We start from the raw sequence: 17,475 nt of genomic DNA, 5'->3' as shown, positions 1-17,475 counted from the left end.
AACGTTCTGGACTCTGTTTTTTTTTTAATAGCCCGGCAGGTGGACGGTAGGCCTACACGGCAGAGTGTGAGAGCTCCATTAGATTGATTATTAAAGAAGTGGACACTGGTGGACATACATTTAGACTTACCAAACTTAAAAAAATACTTATTCTTTACTGTCCTCACTATGAACATAAACTGACAAAGAAAGCGGACAAAATATACAGTTCCTCAGGTAGACAAAGGAACATCCGTTCACTGCTATTATGTAGAAATGTGTAGAACAGGTGTGACATGCGCGGCGGCCGTGCGGTCCAAATTAGGGACTTTTAGATTTGCACGTTGACAGCTTTGACTGCAACGTGTGACGTCATTTTAAGGCACTGCGCATGCGTCACGTCGTCTCAGTCGGCGATCGAGAATGCGTCAACCTTGATTTTCCCTTAATCTAGTACGGTACGGTGCGCATAAAATATACAGTTCCTCAGGTAGACAAAGGAACATCCATTCCCTGCTATTATGTAAAAAATTTGTAGAACAGGTGTCACTTGCATATTCACCTGTTCTACACTTTTTTACATAATAGCAGTGGAGGATGTTCTACCATGTAGCAATATAGGCCATTTTCGTAATGTAACCGAATTTAATGCATAGGTCTTTGTGAAGTGCCTCAATACAAACTATTTCATTCACCTGATAAGAATAATAGTATTTCAATAGACAGAATCCTAACTGCATACATTAGTTGTTGCCAGGTTGGACAAACATTATGGCTTGACCTACCTAGCAACACCTAATATATGCAGTTGCATTCTTACTATAGAAGTGCTATTATTCCTATCAGGTGAATTAAATAATTTGTATTGAGGCACTTCACAAAGACCTATGCATTAAATTCGGTTATATTACGAAAATGGCCTATTGTTGAGGGTAGAATGAGGAACTGTATATTTGTCCTCTTTCTTTGTCATATTCATAATGTTACTTCCTGTTCCTGCATATATGTATATCGTCGAGTGCAATCTAAAAAAATTCTAATTGCAGTCAACATGGGCAGTTCAGTACGTTGACACGCATGATCAGTTGGCGTTCGTCGTGTTCTCGTCCACTCAATCTAAAAGTCCCTATTATCCACGGCCAATAGCAATTATAGGACTGCCGCAACATTCCCACGGTCACATATGCTAGGATAGGCGCACGGCGTAGTTTGAATTTGTGGTGACAGAAAATTTGCAGCTGCCGTACGGCCTTCGAAGTCACTATGAACATGACAGACAATGAAAGCGGACAAAATATACAGTTCCTCAGGTAAACAAAGGGACATCCCTTCACTGCTATTATGTAAAAATGTGTAGAACAGGTGTCACATGCATATTCACCTGTTCTACACATTTTTACATAATAGCAGTGAAGGGATGTTCCTTTGTCTACCTGAGGAACTGTATATTTTGTCCGCTTTCATTGTCTGTCATGCTCCTAGTGAGTGATGACGCACGGTCGCCTAAGGGCGTCCCTGCGACTAGGCCCATACACTATGAACATGACAGACAATGCTATGTCCTTGTGGGAATCCCCAAACTCACAATGTTATCCAAAAGACACAAAAAAAAAAACACCCCAAAACCAAAAAAAAATCCAAAATGAACCAATGATTGGTGACACACTGTAAGAACGTGGTACAAGACAACACTTGTATTTCACAATCGGACATGACTCGTGCCTTACAAAAGCTAGTACATATACTCTGGCAAATAGTTTGACAGCAGCTGATCTACTGGACAGTCAACAAAACATGATAGTTCACCTTTATCATTCATCATTAAAAATTCAACTAATTGGACGATTATAGGCCATATAGGTCTAAAAAATTCTATCGGGACCTTTCAAAATCAACACATTTTCACTACTATGGGTACGTATAACGCGTATTATATTAAAATATAATTGAGATGTTGATCATTCTATAATTTAAAATGTATTAATGATGCATGTATATCTTGTTATTTGTGCTAAATCCAGACTAAGTACAATACCAGTTTTTAATTGAATTTTTGTTAAATACCACCACTTTTTCATTTGTGTCCTCCAATAATTCTCTACTATTTTGTTATGTCTTCGTCTGTTTTTTAACTTCATATTTCATTAAATCAAATAGTTTATGTCTACCATCGAACCATATTAAAGATAGTATGTTTCTGTTGCAGCCAACATCAAATTAATGAATTTTGCAGGAACTAGGAATATGCCACGTATGTCCTATCTGTGAAATTTAAAGGGATCCGGTAACTTTGTCTCAGATCCTTTAGAAATAATCCTTGATTAAGCTCATGCTGCAATGATAATTATAAACCTTTAGGTCAGTCAGGAACTCCATGACTTTTACAAGCCGATCGCCTGTCTGATTATCAAGAATTTTTTTAATTTGATTTATTTCTATCCTTTTGACAGGGTAGCCCATTCACCAACAAGTAGTGGTCTTCCATGGGGCCCTGAATGAACATATTTACATCGTTTATAACATTTATACAGAACAGTTATAAAAATAATACTCGTTTGCAAAATAAACATATATCATTAACCTAGTAAACAGTAATGTCAATAGGAAAATATTAATTAAGTCGCAGTTATGTGAATAAGTCATGTTAATATTACAGAACATGCACGTAGTGTATGTTCGGCTGAGCCATTCACAAATTACAACTTTGTTTAAACAATCTCTTAAATGAATTGACAGAGGAAGCCGTTCTCAACGAATTATCTAGCTTATTCCATTCAAATATGGAAGAAACAATTGGGCTACACTTATAACAATCAGTGTGAAATCTAGGCACACGTAAACATCCACTGTCTATTTGCCTTGTATGATGCTCATGCACATCATTAGGATTGATTAAGCCTACCTGAAGGTAAGAAGGTGCTAAGTTATGAACGCATTTATATAACATCATAACGCGACTTAACTCAAACCGCTTGTCTATTAATGATTGGAATTACAAATTTTGAAAACCGTTCGCCTGACGGTTTTCATAACACTACAGTCTGTTGGGGAAAACGAGTATGGTAAAACCGGTCACTCGAAGATTTTTACTTTTTTGAGGCACTTCTTGATATTTTGAAGCGCGATTTTTTTCGGGCTTCAATATTACACCACATCACAGACACTGGTAACATGAAGGACCGTGTATCTCAGATTTAACATTGTTAAACGATCCCTTTAAACGTTGGCAGTGTCTTCAAAGCATGCAAGGAAACCCGTTTACTTTCTAGACTTCATTGTCAGACACTAATGAGTGACTGACTGACCCCTTTTTTCTTTGGAAATCACATACATAAATGAGCTGTAAAGGGTACATGAGTTTGTGTACATATAAATAAATTATCTTCTTGGAATGGTCCAAATTAAGCTGATCGAATCTTTGCGCAGCACAAAACGTACGACCATAAAGTGCAAGGGTCTGAAAATCTGACAATTTTCTACGCAAATCTTGTTTAACGCGTTGCGAAAATTCCAAACGATCAATAATTTGATGTTGGCTGCAAAATGGATACACTACCTTTAATATGGTCGATACAAGCCAGTGTAATTTATTTTCCCCCTTTTTCTAATGATCGAGTAATGTCCTTGAATAGAAACACTGGTAGTATATGATATCATAACTTTACTTGACGGTATTTTGAATCTAAAAACACACGCACGCTCACACGCATACACACACACACACACATATATTCATTACTTCATAACTTCGTCATCAAAATACATGCTGCCAGAATATGTGGATTTCTGGCATTCCGTTGCCAAGGCTCATCCTGCTTTTAGATTCTGCGGGAGGGCGTAGGGATGGAGCAAAAATGAAAACTTTGATTTCTTTTAAATGTTATCATCAGAGCCCTTAAATAATGGCTCTGAATAGAGCGATCCATCCGTATTAGTTTTAAGTATCATAAGTAATTATTATTAGTATATTCGGGCACTTTGCTGCGCGAATTTAATAATATACAGGCACCAAAATATCGGAATATTTGGGCAAGTCACTGTCCGAATATGAGGTGATGGTTGCTCGCATAAATTATTGGAACTAACAATTCCGTGTGGGAATTGGGGAGCCCGTATGCAGTCCTGCCCCACTTTGTACATTTATGACTGCAAAAAGGGCAGTAGAGTTGCGAATTTCTTAAAAAAGCGACTTTTTTTTCAATTGTTCTTCGGCTGCGGCGAACAATTAAGGAACTCTCTAGATCAACGTAGTCAAAGAAGTTGGCATGGTAATAAAAACCTAAGATTTGTTTGAAATGCTGACCCTTTCCAATTATTATTTTCTACACTGTAGCAAAGGAAGGCGTAATTAGGAGCAAAGCAACTACATTTACATCTTTTCTAACCTTTTTTCGTTTAAAAACGGTATTTATTCATTTTTGGCATGAAATTGCAAGATCTTGATGCGAGGGAGCAAAGCGATCGAGCTTTAGACAATTTTCGTTTCTTAAACCTCCAAACTCTCTATATCTAGTACATGCAATTAACCCTTCAAACTGGGGTGCATTATCTGTTCGTGTATCCAAAATGTGAGAGGTAAAAAATACATTTCGCGATAGAAACATAACATATAAAGGCTTATAGTCTAATACATCATAAAAGGATTTAGATGAATCATTTTTTTCGGGAGGGGATTGTAGCCTTTGTAAGCCTTCTCCTTAGAATCAAGCCTGCTTCATACCTGAACAAAAAATAAAACATTATAACCTTTACAAAAAACACTGCACTTAGACTTGGCTTTTTGAGGGCAGGCTGTGCCTTTTTTTTTGGGGGGGGGGGGGTAAATTCGATCGATTTTTGCGAACTGTCTCAAAAGTTGCGATACAATAACTTGAAAAGAAAAGGTCACGAAAAGGCAAGTCGCCATCTGCAGCGGTTGTGCGGTAGTCGTAGATTTTGAACAGTGGGAGGGAGGGGGGGGGGGGCACATTCGGGGGTTAAGTTACAAAAAGATGAAGTGACCCCTTATTCCGCCAGTGTGTAAAGGGCTTTAGGGGGTCAATGTTCAACAAGGCTAGATGCTTTTTGTTGACCCCTCATTCGACATAAATTTGCTTTCTGAATTTATTTCCTGTTAATTTTATTGTATTCTCATTATCTGTAAATTTACCTTTTTACATGTATTTATGTATTTCAAATTTCAATTTGTTCATACTTTGTATGCATTGTATATATGATTTTTATGATGAATAGAATAAATACCCCCCTCCCCCCACCCCCCCCCCAAAAAAAAAAAAATACTAATGAAAATAATACGAATTAGAAATATATATGTGTTTTTTTAGCAGCATCGATGGATCACGACTACCACTTTCTTGAGAACTTGTCGTGGAGCCTGGCGCATCGCTTTGCAGCAAGCACGTGGAAGACCTACGCGGGGGTCTCCCTAGACTACTACCGGGTACCCTATGATCACGACGGTCGTTCGTCCTCATCCCCACATGGACACCGACTTCCCAACATGCGCGTCGACGGCATGTTCATGGCTACATGCCCCAAATCAGAAGGTATCACTAACGTGCACGCCGAAAGGATGATACTCGACTGGTTACATAATCAAGTTGTCAATTCAAAATGGCCGCCAGCGGACCGACAACTGCACACATTACATCTGTTCACATTCTTATCTCCTTGTAGTGGATGCATCTCGTGGTTGTGGAGTTTTCTACATTTCCTCCGACAGAATGGACTGATGGGGAGAATCCGAATTGTCCTAGGATATTCCAAATGGTACACGCCGCCAGGAGATCTAATTTATCCTGGTCCTTTTCTTACCATTCCGTGGCTTTATGAACTCCAACATTATTTTCCTAACTTCAAAGTGATGAAGATTTATTAAAATATAATGAGAATAAAAGAGTAGACATTTATTATGATTATAATAATATTTTGTGTCAAAAGAGGTAGGATTTGCTTTAGGAAATGGAGATTTCAAATTCGTATTAAAATAAAACCTTCGTTGCTTTTCGGATTGCCAGCGAGATTGAGCAGCGAGATGGACCTGGATTACCGGTCTCGATGGCCTTCTGAAAAATTATCTGAAATTTTCCAAAACCAATATATAGGTCTTGTGGGCAAAATAAATTACCACCTGGCCTGCAAAAACGCAATGAAATTGTAAAAAGTACTGCTTATCTCTTTTGTGATTACCATTGTGTTCAATCTACATGTATTTGTACAGTGACATATTTAAGTGATGCCTACAGTATGTATTATGTCGGGATTAGCGGAGTGAGGGAATGAATTGAATGTATCAAATGAAATGCATTGCATATGCTTTTTGCAGAAGCAAAGTCACACACACACACGCGCACAAAATTGTTGGTATTTGATATTCGATATTTAATATGTGTGGCATTATTAATTTTGTTAGGAATGTTATTTGGATCTGCAAAGACCGAATTAAAACCCAAATCCCATTGTTTTATTCAAACATCACATAAGCAACTTTGGTGCAAGTCGATTTTTGCACTCTCGCAAACAATGCCTACTGTACTGTTTATCTAAGCGTGAGCACACACCGCACAAATATGATACCAAATTATTGAGGATAAAACACTCTTTTATAAGATGTATAATAATTTACTGTTCATAGAAGATTTTTAATTAGTAATTTTCTAGTTGTAAACTTTTTTTTTGACTCACACTGTATAGGCTATTGGTAACACCATGTATTGGGCCCTTCCTCCGTCTGTTTTTCATTTTGTCAACACCATAGCCAAATACATGTATCCTATTAAATCGATTGAGAAATTAGGAGAAAATTACACGTTTTGTATGCATTTACGGAATATAATATGTATCTTACTTGCATTTACTTTGTAAATAAAATGAAAGTGAAAATACATCAAAATTATGATGTTTAAATACCGATATTCTTGGTTTTCTTTTATTCATTTTTTTCTTATTTTCTAAAACTTAAGATGAAATCTCTGAATGAAACATAATTTTTCTTACTTTATACATACCTCTCTCTGACTATTTTCATCAGAATAATGCATCTTTTCTATTACAAAATCAATTTCAGGAATATATGAGTAATGTTGACAGCATGACATTGTCGACTTTCTCCAGCATTCATTTTAACTGTCGAAGCCTTAGGAAAAATTATGGTGGAATATTTGATTACATGATACTGGATAACTGGATAAATGAAAATGAAGATATTTCTATATTCATACCAAAAAGTATTCGTTTGTACATTATGGAAGACCGATGCGTCGAGGAGGTGGTGTTGGAGTTTTTAGTGAATGAAAATATTAATTTTTTTCAAAGGTCAGATTTGTCATTTACTTGTGAAAGTCTTGAAATGGTGTTCATAGAAATTCCAAAAAAACGTGACAGAAATGTGCTAATTGGGGTTATTTATAGACCACCTAATCAATCTATCAATTCTTTTCTGGAAGTAATAAGTCCTGTTTTGTCAAAAATTCTTAGAGAAAAAAAAGAATGTTATCTCTTGAGGGATTATAATGTTGATCTTATGAAGTTGGATTCAACCCCAACATAAATGATTTTCTTGAATTGATAATAATAATAATAATAAATTACATTTATATAGCGCTTAATACAAAGTTTCTAAGCGCTTAACAAAAAATTAAATTAAAGTAATGTTAACTTACAAATTACAAGAATATAATACATGATACATAATTATAATAACAAATTCTTAATAACAATAATACAATAATAATAATTAATATTTACATAAAGCTTTATAGTTAAAGACAGAAAATTGATGCTCTTAAATTGTTTTTATCCTGCCATTTTAAATCCAACAAGAATTACTACAGATACAGCATCACTTATTGATAACATCTTCTCAAATACTCGAGATAATATCTTGAAGGCTGGAATTCTTTTGACTGATATAACCGACCACCTGCCAATCTTTGTCACGATTTCTTGGAATGAACCTCTACACGAGTCACAGGAATCTTTTTACCGTAGGAAGATATCTGAACTTGGTATACAAATGTTCAGTGCAAATTTTCATGCAATAGATTTTAATGACTTTTATGATGAACCTAATATTAATGTAAAATATGATATATTTCTACAATCCTTTATGAAACTGTATAATGAATGCTTTCCTTTGAAGAATTTCTATGTAAAAAGGAGTAGTTGCATTAGACCTTGGTTAACTAATGATTTGAGAAAGAGGTGTAAAAAGAAAAACAGGTTATATAAGAAATTCATTCTGAATCCATCTCCTTATTACCGTGAGAGCAATCATAAACACTTTAGAAATTCTTTGAACAACGACATTAGGCATGCAAAGCAAGAATATTTTATAAAAAATTCCATACTATAAAAAATGATATAAAAAAGACTTGGAAATACTTGAATGAAATCATAAAGCAAAAAAAGCAAAACAATAGTCCTGACTATATTATTAAAGATAACATAAATGTAGCGGCGCGAAACTTGTATAGCGCCATCTGCGGCGTTAAGAAAATTTGTGCAACAGAAAGCCTAGTCAAAGGCATCAGACTTGATGTTTGTTACCATAGAATTCATGACTTTGCTCCGGATGAACAAATAGTTGGTAAGCTACGATACATGATTACTGTAGATAACTGATTTACTGTCAAATATACGAAACTAGTTGTTTCATATGATTGTTCATTTCCTGTGAATTATGTGCAAATAGTGAGTTGATTTTGGATGATTAACGCAACGTTATGTACAGAAGCCTATGTGTTGCTATGGGGCTATGAAACGCATTGCACCCAAGTATGTGTCGTGCATAAAGGGGTTTATTCATATAAACAAGCTCTAAGATGGTGCATGATTTAATTAGTATGATATGTTATAGTGACTTGCACAGCTTGTAAGAGTTAAAAGAGGTTAATTACCATTATAAGGAGTGTGTAGAACCGTTTCTGAGGAATATTATTGATGTCAATTGTATAGGGTCTGGAATCACATAGACTACTTTGTAATTGCTTAATTAAGGGGGCATTATGAAGCCGTATCTGTAGAACACCGTGCATTACAGGCACATTCTAAGCACAGGAATTTATGAAGATATATAAATCAAGCAGAGACATAAATGAATACACTGTATAGCTGGATAGTTGCATTCTTTTTGGAGTTTATTTCGTATATAAACATCACGTTTATATGTCAAGAGTATTTACAAGATTCACTGTAATGTAGACAGGGTTACATGCATTTAATTCTGTTTATATGATGCATATGTTTATAATGCTTTGTTACTTTGTTGTTGTTTACAGTGAACCGCTAATTGGATTGCTGATTTGCTAATGATGATGATTCGCTAATTGGATTGCTGATGATGATTATTCGCTAATTGGATTGCTGATTTGCTAATGATGATGATTCGCTAATTGGATTGCTGATTTGCTAATGATGATGATTCGCTAATTGGATTGCTGATTTGCTAATGATGATGATTCGCTAATTGGATTGCTGATGATGATTATTCGCTTATTGGATTGCTGATTTGCTAATGATGATGATTCACTAATTGGATTGCTGAATCGCTAAATGAAGATGACTTGTTACAAAGGAACAGAAATAAAGAGAAATAAGAACTCAACAAGTCGTTGCAACGTTTCCTTTATTGGCGCGTTCACAATAAAGATAACCAATAAACTTGAAATGTCAAAGGAATTTAATGGATATTTCAGTATAATCGGCAGTTCTATTGGGAATCAGTCGATACCTTTGCCAAGAACAGATTTTAAACATTATCTCACAGGCAATTATGTTAATTCTCTATTTCTTAAACCTCTTAAAACTGAATCAGAAATAAATAATTGTGCTAAAGAATTGAAAGTGGGTAAAAGTGCGGGATACGATAATATTGTGATGAAAAGCCCTCTAGATGGATTAATTTATATTTCTAATTCCTGCTTATAATTGCAGCTTCAAACGTGAGAGGATTCTCTTAGTGTTAGTCGGTGGCTCATGGAGTTACACAGCACTACGTTTATACGTGTATTGTCACTCTTGTATTGAATGAATGAAATTCCGGTGATCAGCTGTTCGATCAGCTGAACTGTGGTCTATATCTCCGATTAGACTGAAATACTTTCTTTTATTATCTATTTAGTGCGTACCATAGAGATATATACTTAATAAGGCTAGAGTGCGGACTCGTCATACGCGCCCGTTCAAAGCTCTGTGCGCGCATGGAGCGCGGTCCGCCATTACTAAGGAGGGCACAACTTCGAGAAATACCCGGATGTTCCCTTCGAAACTGTGCTACTGATATGCAATGTGAAGCTTCATTTTTCGGGTTGATTTATCGGTTTTCGAGTATGAAACGTTATAATTGTGGTATTTTGCATAATGCATGAACCCTACTCATGCCCCAGTCATGGTATCTGGTGTAGGTCAAGATTAATTACGGATGTTATGGTGAGGTAAAAGGGACACAAAAAGCTATTTATATTTCAGTATATCTTCAATTTTTCTTCCTCTTTGTCAACATAAAACTGCGATATTATGACATTAAATATTACTTGGCTTTCAACCAATCAGAATCAAGCATTTGGGACTTGTATTTGATATTTATGTCATGATATTAAACACAGTTTTATGCTACAGGGCCAATGCCGGGGGCCAATGTCTTTCTAATTCAGTTATTATGAGAGCCAGGGTTTATTGATTTAAAATGCTTTAAAGGTAATATATTCATTTTATGTTTATGACTATTATAAACAGATTGATACTTATAGATTTGGGATAGAGATGGGTATGTAGATAGCTAGACACATAAATAGATGGATAGATAGATATAATATAGAAGGATAGGTAGATAATGGAAATGCAGATAAAGGACGATACTGAAGATAGGAAGAGGGGGAAGGAAAGAATTATAGGCCTACACATTTATTTAAAAAAATTATGTTATTTACTCATCCAATCATTCATCCATCCATCCAAACATTCTTTTTCTTCTTCTCTCACTCATTTTATAACAAATTCACACCTTATGTCTTTCACCCATTCTCTATAAAATCTCTATTTTTGTCTGAAAGAGTAATTCAATTTTTTACAGTTCACTATAAATATATATGAATATTCTTTAAAAACAGCTGATCATTGATGTAATAATTATTTATTCACACCACTTTTTTTCTCCATAAATAATATTATCCTTGATACAGTGTATTTCTTATTTTCTTCATAAACCAGTTTTAGAGAATAAACTTATAATTAAATTTGAAGAAAAAAATGAATAAATGAACCTTTTATTACCACACGGCACACGTGTGTTGATATTCTACAGCATAGGCATTTAAGTTTTGACATTTTATCGGACATATATACTGCAATAATACATCACAATTGAAAAAACAGACATTGCAAAAACAACACCTCAGATTTTAGCCCCAAATTTACTGTCACGGATCATAGGCAACACAACCACAACAAATTGATTCGCCACCAAAGACAAGCATTACACATCCTAAAACCGCCACAATAACTCCCAAAACATAAACGTCAGGAGGCCAATGTCTATGTGTCAAGATGTCAGCGATAACGAACACTTTATTAACTAGTCTTGGCTCCAAGCGCACGCAGGCGCGTCACATTTACAAATAATACATCGAGTAATAAATGCAAACCAGAAATAGTAATTGAGCATATATATTCCAAGTCACCTGTATTGCTATGAAGAACTATAATTGAAGAGACTTACATCTCAGGATACTGCACTACACTATTCAGTGAAACCTCATAGTAACATGGTCTTTTGACATCATTATTTATCAGGTGTAATAATAAATTTGAAACTGATTACCCTCAAATGTACACAGTAGATACAACAAGCCAAAGAGTGCACAATCTTATGGGTTTACATCTAGTGACATTATTCCATATAATTTTTCTGTTATCAAATCTCTTCAAAAGCAGTTATCCATTTTGGAACAAAATTCAAACCTATGTACAAAACGATCTATGGGTGTGTATATGGTGTGCATTACACAGGCTTTTCAATTGCCACACATCTGTGAATTCTTCTCGTTTATTAAAAATGGGCTGACTTGATGTGAATTTCTTGCTTCTCATCTTTAATGATGTAAATCACTTGGTTGAGAGCAATCCAGACAATGTTATAAAAAAGGTCTACATGTTTATCTCAGGTTATCCATACTGTACCTGCAGAATCAAAGCACATGTAGAGTGCAAATAATTTGCAAAAATTCGTCGCTGTTTTCACAAAGTGACGGTAGTGAAAAAAAAATGCATTCACTTTGCGTTACGAGTTTCCTCACTACCGTCACTTCCTGAAAATAGGGACGAATTATAGCAACTGAATCAGATACAGCAGGTACAATCATGAAGCTTATAGAGTAAATATTCAAATACAGTGTACCTCACAACAACTCAAAATTCAAGTACATTTTGTTTAACCCCTAATGTAATCAATTCTTCTAAGTTCCACTTTAGTTTGCCTTCGTGTAAAGTTAACAAACAGAAAATTATGGTTAGGTTGTGCAACTGTCACAATGTGTCCCCAAAATTTTATTTCATTACACAGAACAAAAGTCTCAGATTGTTCTGTTTTTTTAAAAGATTATTGAAAGCTCTGTCCAGTTTTAAACGGCTTCACAGTCAATCATCCAGTGGATAAGCTATGCAGACAAGAGGCAAAATATAAAAGACCGATCTGTCTTTGTAGTTTGTACGAATGAAGTTCTATGTTTTGTTTTGTTTTTCCTGAAAATGCGTTCTCTCCAAAGTTGTGTTGAAGTAGGTCAAGCTGATCCTGGCTAATGAGCTTGCTTTCGTGGACTTCCTGCAAGAGAGTCCTGGTTTTTCCATCTCTCCTGTTTACCTTGTTTCACCACTTTAAGCTGTTTCTTGGCATCCTGCACTTGCTGTCTGGTTATATTCAGTTTCTAATCAACTCAGACAGAAAAAGAATAGTCATGTTCTTTTGCACGGGAACACTTTTGGATGTTGTACATGGTTTTGCTGGGAGTCTTGAGCCATGGGTCTGTTTATAGGGAGGATGTCCAGGAAAGACAGTAGGCACAGCTCTAAGAATGAGATGTGGTGTCATTGTGTAACATCCTTTTCCTCTCTTGGGTGTATTCCTGCATTACAATGAAAGCAAACGGAAACAATAATGAGTTTTTTCTCATAACATGACAATTGTTCTACTATTCATGCTATTTCATGTGATTTTTAAGACTGAAACTGAAAGCAGCTTCCAGCCAAATAAATAAAATAATAATGATGTCAGCAAGTCATAAGCAAATTTGATAGAAATAGTGTAGTGTGCGGTGGGATTTTTAGGCTAGCCTAGCCTAGTTGGATAACTCCTGTGATGTGAAATTTGGCAGGCTAGCCTGGCTTAGACCAAAAGCTTCAGTCTCTCTATATCGTCGGTTGTTCTACTGAGACTGCGTCTGGCTCCACTAGACCTCTGATTATATTATGGGGAATGTCAACAAATGTCAGTTTTATTAAAGAAATTACCCATATCAGACCCATATCAGACGGTATCAGAGAGGTTTTAAACTAACGTCCTAACGTAATGAACTGATCGCAACTAATATTCAACCACTTCATCCTTTCTTTCCTAATGAATTCTTTAAAATAACAAGCCGAATAACAATACAGAAAATAACTACTAACAATTTACTGACATTGTTAATTGCTCAACACAACGCCACTAGGCTATCGTCGATCCAACAGTAAAAGTATTAAGAGAGGACCAGTAACTACGCCCTCTCACATTGCCTGGCGGAAATCATCGAATGACGATGGAAACGCCATTATTCGCAACAACAACAACAACAAGGTTATTTCTGTCTAACCTGGCTTTGCCTTTCGGGCTTTAGAAATTAGAGAGTAGAGTTTAGATCTAGAGTCTAGATCTAGAGTCTAGTCTATAGTTAAAATATAGATCTAAAGAAGTTGACATTTGATTTTTTTCTTGAAATTAGATAAGATAAAATTAATTGTATCGTTTATATTCTAGACTTTTCTTTAATAGAATCAAGCTCATGGAGTTATATTTCCGAGTTGGACTCTCTGGCTCTTGGAGTTGCGAGCGACTCCAGCGCAGCAAAATTTTCCCATCACCATCCCCAGAACCTTAACCCATGCCTGCCCCAGCCCGGCGGGCGTAGACTGGCGCGCTCCGCTGCTGCAGGAGCTGCGGTGTCTTGTCATGAGACAACCCGGGTACAGACTACAGTCACTGCATAAACTACATTTTTAGCTCTAAAATCTCCTTATTAATCAACATAACATTAAGAAGAACTTACTTGTGAAATATTATGCAGTTCCCTTTCTTTCTTCGGCTCGAACATCCAAATGCAACGCACGAACCTGGCTTCTCCAATTTTTTCCACGTATGTTGTGCACAGTATCTTGTTGGGTCGTTCGTTTTTCTGCCCTCCTTAGTAATGGCGGCCACAGCTCCAGGTCCACACAGCAATTTGAGCGAGTACGCCCTCTAGTGTTATTAAGTATATATCTCTATGGTGCGTACGCACAGATTTAAGACTGAGAAACTAGTGCAGTCTCATAGAATTTCTCAAGTGCGCGTATACTTTCACCTGAAAGTCACATGAAGGTTACTACGGCAGAGTCCATATATGGGACCGTTAAGGTCATTATGTTTCGATAAAAAGATGTTTGATTGAAATAAGACAAAAATAATGACTCATAGTATGTGTGATTTCCTTGGAAGTTGATTTTATTGACATTTATTTCATACATCCATAAAATATATTGCAAATATGTGTTATTTTCCTTAATTCTGGGACAAGTTCCTGTGAAGGATTTTTGTTTTATACCACTGCGTACGGACGGTGCGTGCACAGTTGCTTTATGTTACGTCCAAAGACGTTTAAATATATGGAGGTTTCGTGCGTAAGCCTTTTTGTATAGAATACGCGGGAGACACAAATTTTGGGGTAATTTGGGAGGGCCCAAAAAGTATAAATAGGGGTCCCCTTCGCCAGTTTGGGCACTTGTTTTTTGGAGACAGAACCAAGTAGCAGAACCTTCACCCTTCTCAGAGTGACAGCATACAGTACAGTCCCTATTTCCCCATATAGACTTTAGACTTGAGCATATAGCTTCGTGAGTACTTCTCATCTTTAATAGATAATACTGAATTCAATTCAAGGGTTTACAGTGAGAAGGTTAATTCATCTTTGGAACCAAATTGGGATTTTCGTCACACTTATGGTTAGTGACGATTTTGGCATCTTAGTACATGTACGTCTCGTCACCGGTTCGGTTGACTGCAAATTTATCAAACATTTTATAGCATTTGGACAGCAAAACCAAAGTCTCCCTCTTATTCTATTACAGACTTGAATTAAATATTACAGGTCTATGAAAGATTGTGGAATTATTTATGTATTTCCGAGATATTTATTGACATTTTAATATGGTCACTTCATGCTCACTGAGGAAAGGCATGAATGTGAAGTGATTGGAATTAAAGGAGATTGATTATTGTTTTGATAGTGATTGTTAATAGCCGGCAACCGGCTATTTTTTCCGGCTGTAACGGCAATCGTAGCCGGCTGTAAGCCTCTCCAAAAAAAATAATAATAATACAAAAATCACATCATATTCGGTCAAGTCGCTATCTCAAATTTCTGTTATCACAAGCTTCACGAAGACACGCTTTCATAGCGCGGGGTTGTGAAAACGGTCGTAAAGAAATGAGATGAAACGTCTCCGAAACGATCGTAAAATAAAACCCTATTAAAATATGGACTTGCGGCGCGGCGCACGCGGGGGCAGAGCTATCTAGTATATGCCCAGTGCGCCAGAGCCAAGCGCAGGCCGGCAAGCTAGCTTACGCAAGAAAAGCGCGCGTTGTGAGCCGAGCTGAGCTAGCTGAGTGAATTTATCTCCGATATCGCACGCCAGTCGAATTAAAATGGAATCGAAACGGCAGACATCGATGTCTTCCTTCCTTACTACAGGGTTCGTACACTTACACATTTTAAAAATTCCATGACTCTCCATGACTTTCCAGAGCAGGATAATGTAAATTTCCATGACCATTTTCAATGATGAACATGTCTTAATCTAAAGCGTACAACTATACATCATCGCAATACTAGGAAGCAAATTACAAAACTGTAAGGCGCACCCCTATTTCGAAGATAAAAAAAAAAAAATCTAAAAAAAAATCTGAAAAAAAATCTGGAAAAAAACAACAACATTGTTACTAGACCTAGGTCTAACTTAGTTCACAAGCACTTCAACTGTGCCTTGTATAATGAAAAGTAAAAGTATTTTTCGAACACTGAAATAAGACGTGATCTGATCTGGTTAACAAAAGCCACCAAAAAAAAGCCAACATTGGTCATTTTGTTAACATCAGATCGGCTCTTATTTTAGTGACAGCGTTCGAAAATACTTTCATTTTATTACGAGGCACAGTTGAAGTGCTTGTGAACTAAGTTAGACCCATTTAACAATGTTGTTTTTAAAACTAAAGATGACAGAATTTTCCTCCGAGTCCAAACAGAAATGTGGACAGGCTAGTTTTCACGTGGTGATTCGTTATCCCCTGTGTAAGTGAGCTTGCATCATACAGGTGAGTGAGCTGGAGACACGGGAGAGCTTCGGCCGGCAAAGTCCTTGTGACAGGGCATAATTTATCGAGACTGAAGAAAAAAAACTGGAAAAAAAACTCTCTTCCTTTCAAATTTGGAACGTAGTTTAACTTCAAATAGTAGATCCTATTCTTTATTTGCATTATGTAATTCATGTTGAGACACAGAGATTTTTGAAACCACTAAAAAGTAGCATTTGAGGACTCAAATATCCTGTACCTGACTATATAAGGCCCATCCCCGACTTTGGATATTTTGCTGAGGAAAAAAAAGTGTGCCTTCATTGCGGACGTTGGGGAAAGCAGCAACCACGAGGCTAGGCTAGCTAACTACTGGCTGTATGCTCGCGCTCGCACAATGGACGCCAAATGTATATCAAATGCGATTCAGGGTTGCGATATTCGAGTAAAGAGCAACACAATTTTTAAAGGGGTTCTTAAGAAACACGAGTGGCTCATGATACATAGTTATTTACATTTAAATTATTGTTTCATGAATATTCTGTGGTAAAACCCCAGGGTAAAACACCTTCATTCAAACTTTTAATCAATATCAAAGCACAAGCTCGATCAAAAAGTAATCGTACAGCGTGCATGCAGCATTATTGTATGTACACACACCGGCACCACGCACCGCACCTGTCACTGCAAGTCATTCACGCGCACAAACATCTTGCATACAGTATGAAAGACACAATAGACACGGTACCAGTAGGTCCTAAAGATATTGCGTGTTACGAAAAAGGTCCTGTGAACCACAGATTTTACCAAATGTTTTTTCCTTTGATCACAAGACAAATTAAATGCCATTTTAACAAACATCTTGAAAAAAAAAGATTTTCCCTGACTTTCCAGAAGAAATGGATGAATTCCCTGAC

The 17,475-nt window shown here is 36.4% G+C and overlaps 1 protein-coding gene and 1 long non-coding RNA gene across 2 annotated transcripts; one reads left to right on the top strand and one right to left on the bottom strand.

The window, feature by feature from the left end:
• The first annotated feature begins 1,889 nt into the window (after nucleotides 1-1,889).
• On the top strand, nucleotides 1,890-5,858 carry LOC115924328. Its single transcript, XM_030986458.1, has 2 exons — nucleotides 1,890-1,893; nucleotides 5,307-5,858. The coding sequence occupies exons 1-2, from the start codon at nucleotides 1,890-1,892 to the stop codon at nucleotides 5,855-5,857; spliced, it is 555 nt and encodes a 184-aa protein (XP_030842318.1). The 3' UTR covers nucleotide 5,858.
• Nucleotides 5,859-11,510: 5,652 nt separating this feature from the next.
• On the bottom strand, nucleotides 11,511-14,505 carry LOC105443525. Its single transcript, XR_972782.2, has 2 exons — nucleotides 14,277-14,505; nucleotides 11,511-13,097 (listed from the first exon to the last, which is right to left on the bottom strand). It is a non-coding gene; the product is annotated as an uncharacterized LOC105443525 (long non-coding RNA).
• Between the last annotated feature and the right edge of the window lie 2,970 nt (nucleotides 14,506-17,475).

The sequence above is a fragment of the Strongylocentrotus purpuratus genome, unplaced genomic scaffold (genome assembly GCF_000002235.5).
Source record: "Strongylocentrotus purpuratus isolate Spur 01 unplaced genomic scaffold, Spur_5.0 spur5_scaffold_15, whole genome shotgun sequence".
NCBI classification, from domain to species: Eukaryota; Metazoa; Echinodermata; class Echinoidea; order Camarodonta; family Strongylocentrotidae; genus Strongylocentrotus; species Strongylocentrotus purpuratus.
The sequence above is the reverse complement of the archived record's forward strand: the minus strand, read 5'-3'. Positions and strand labels throughout refer to the sequence as shown.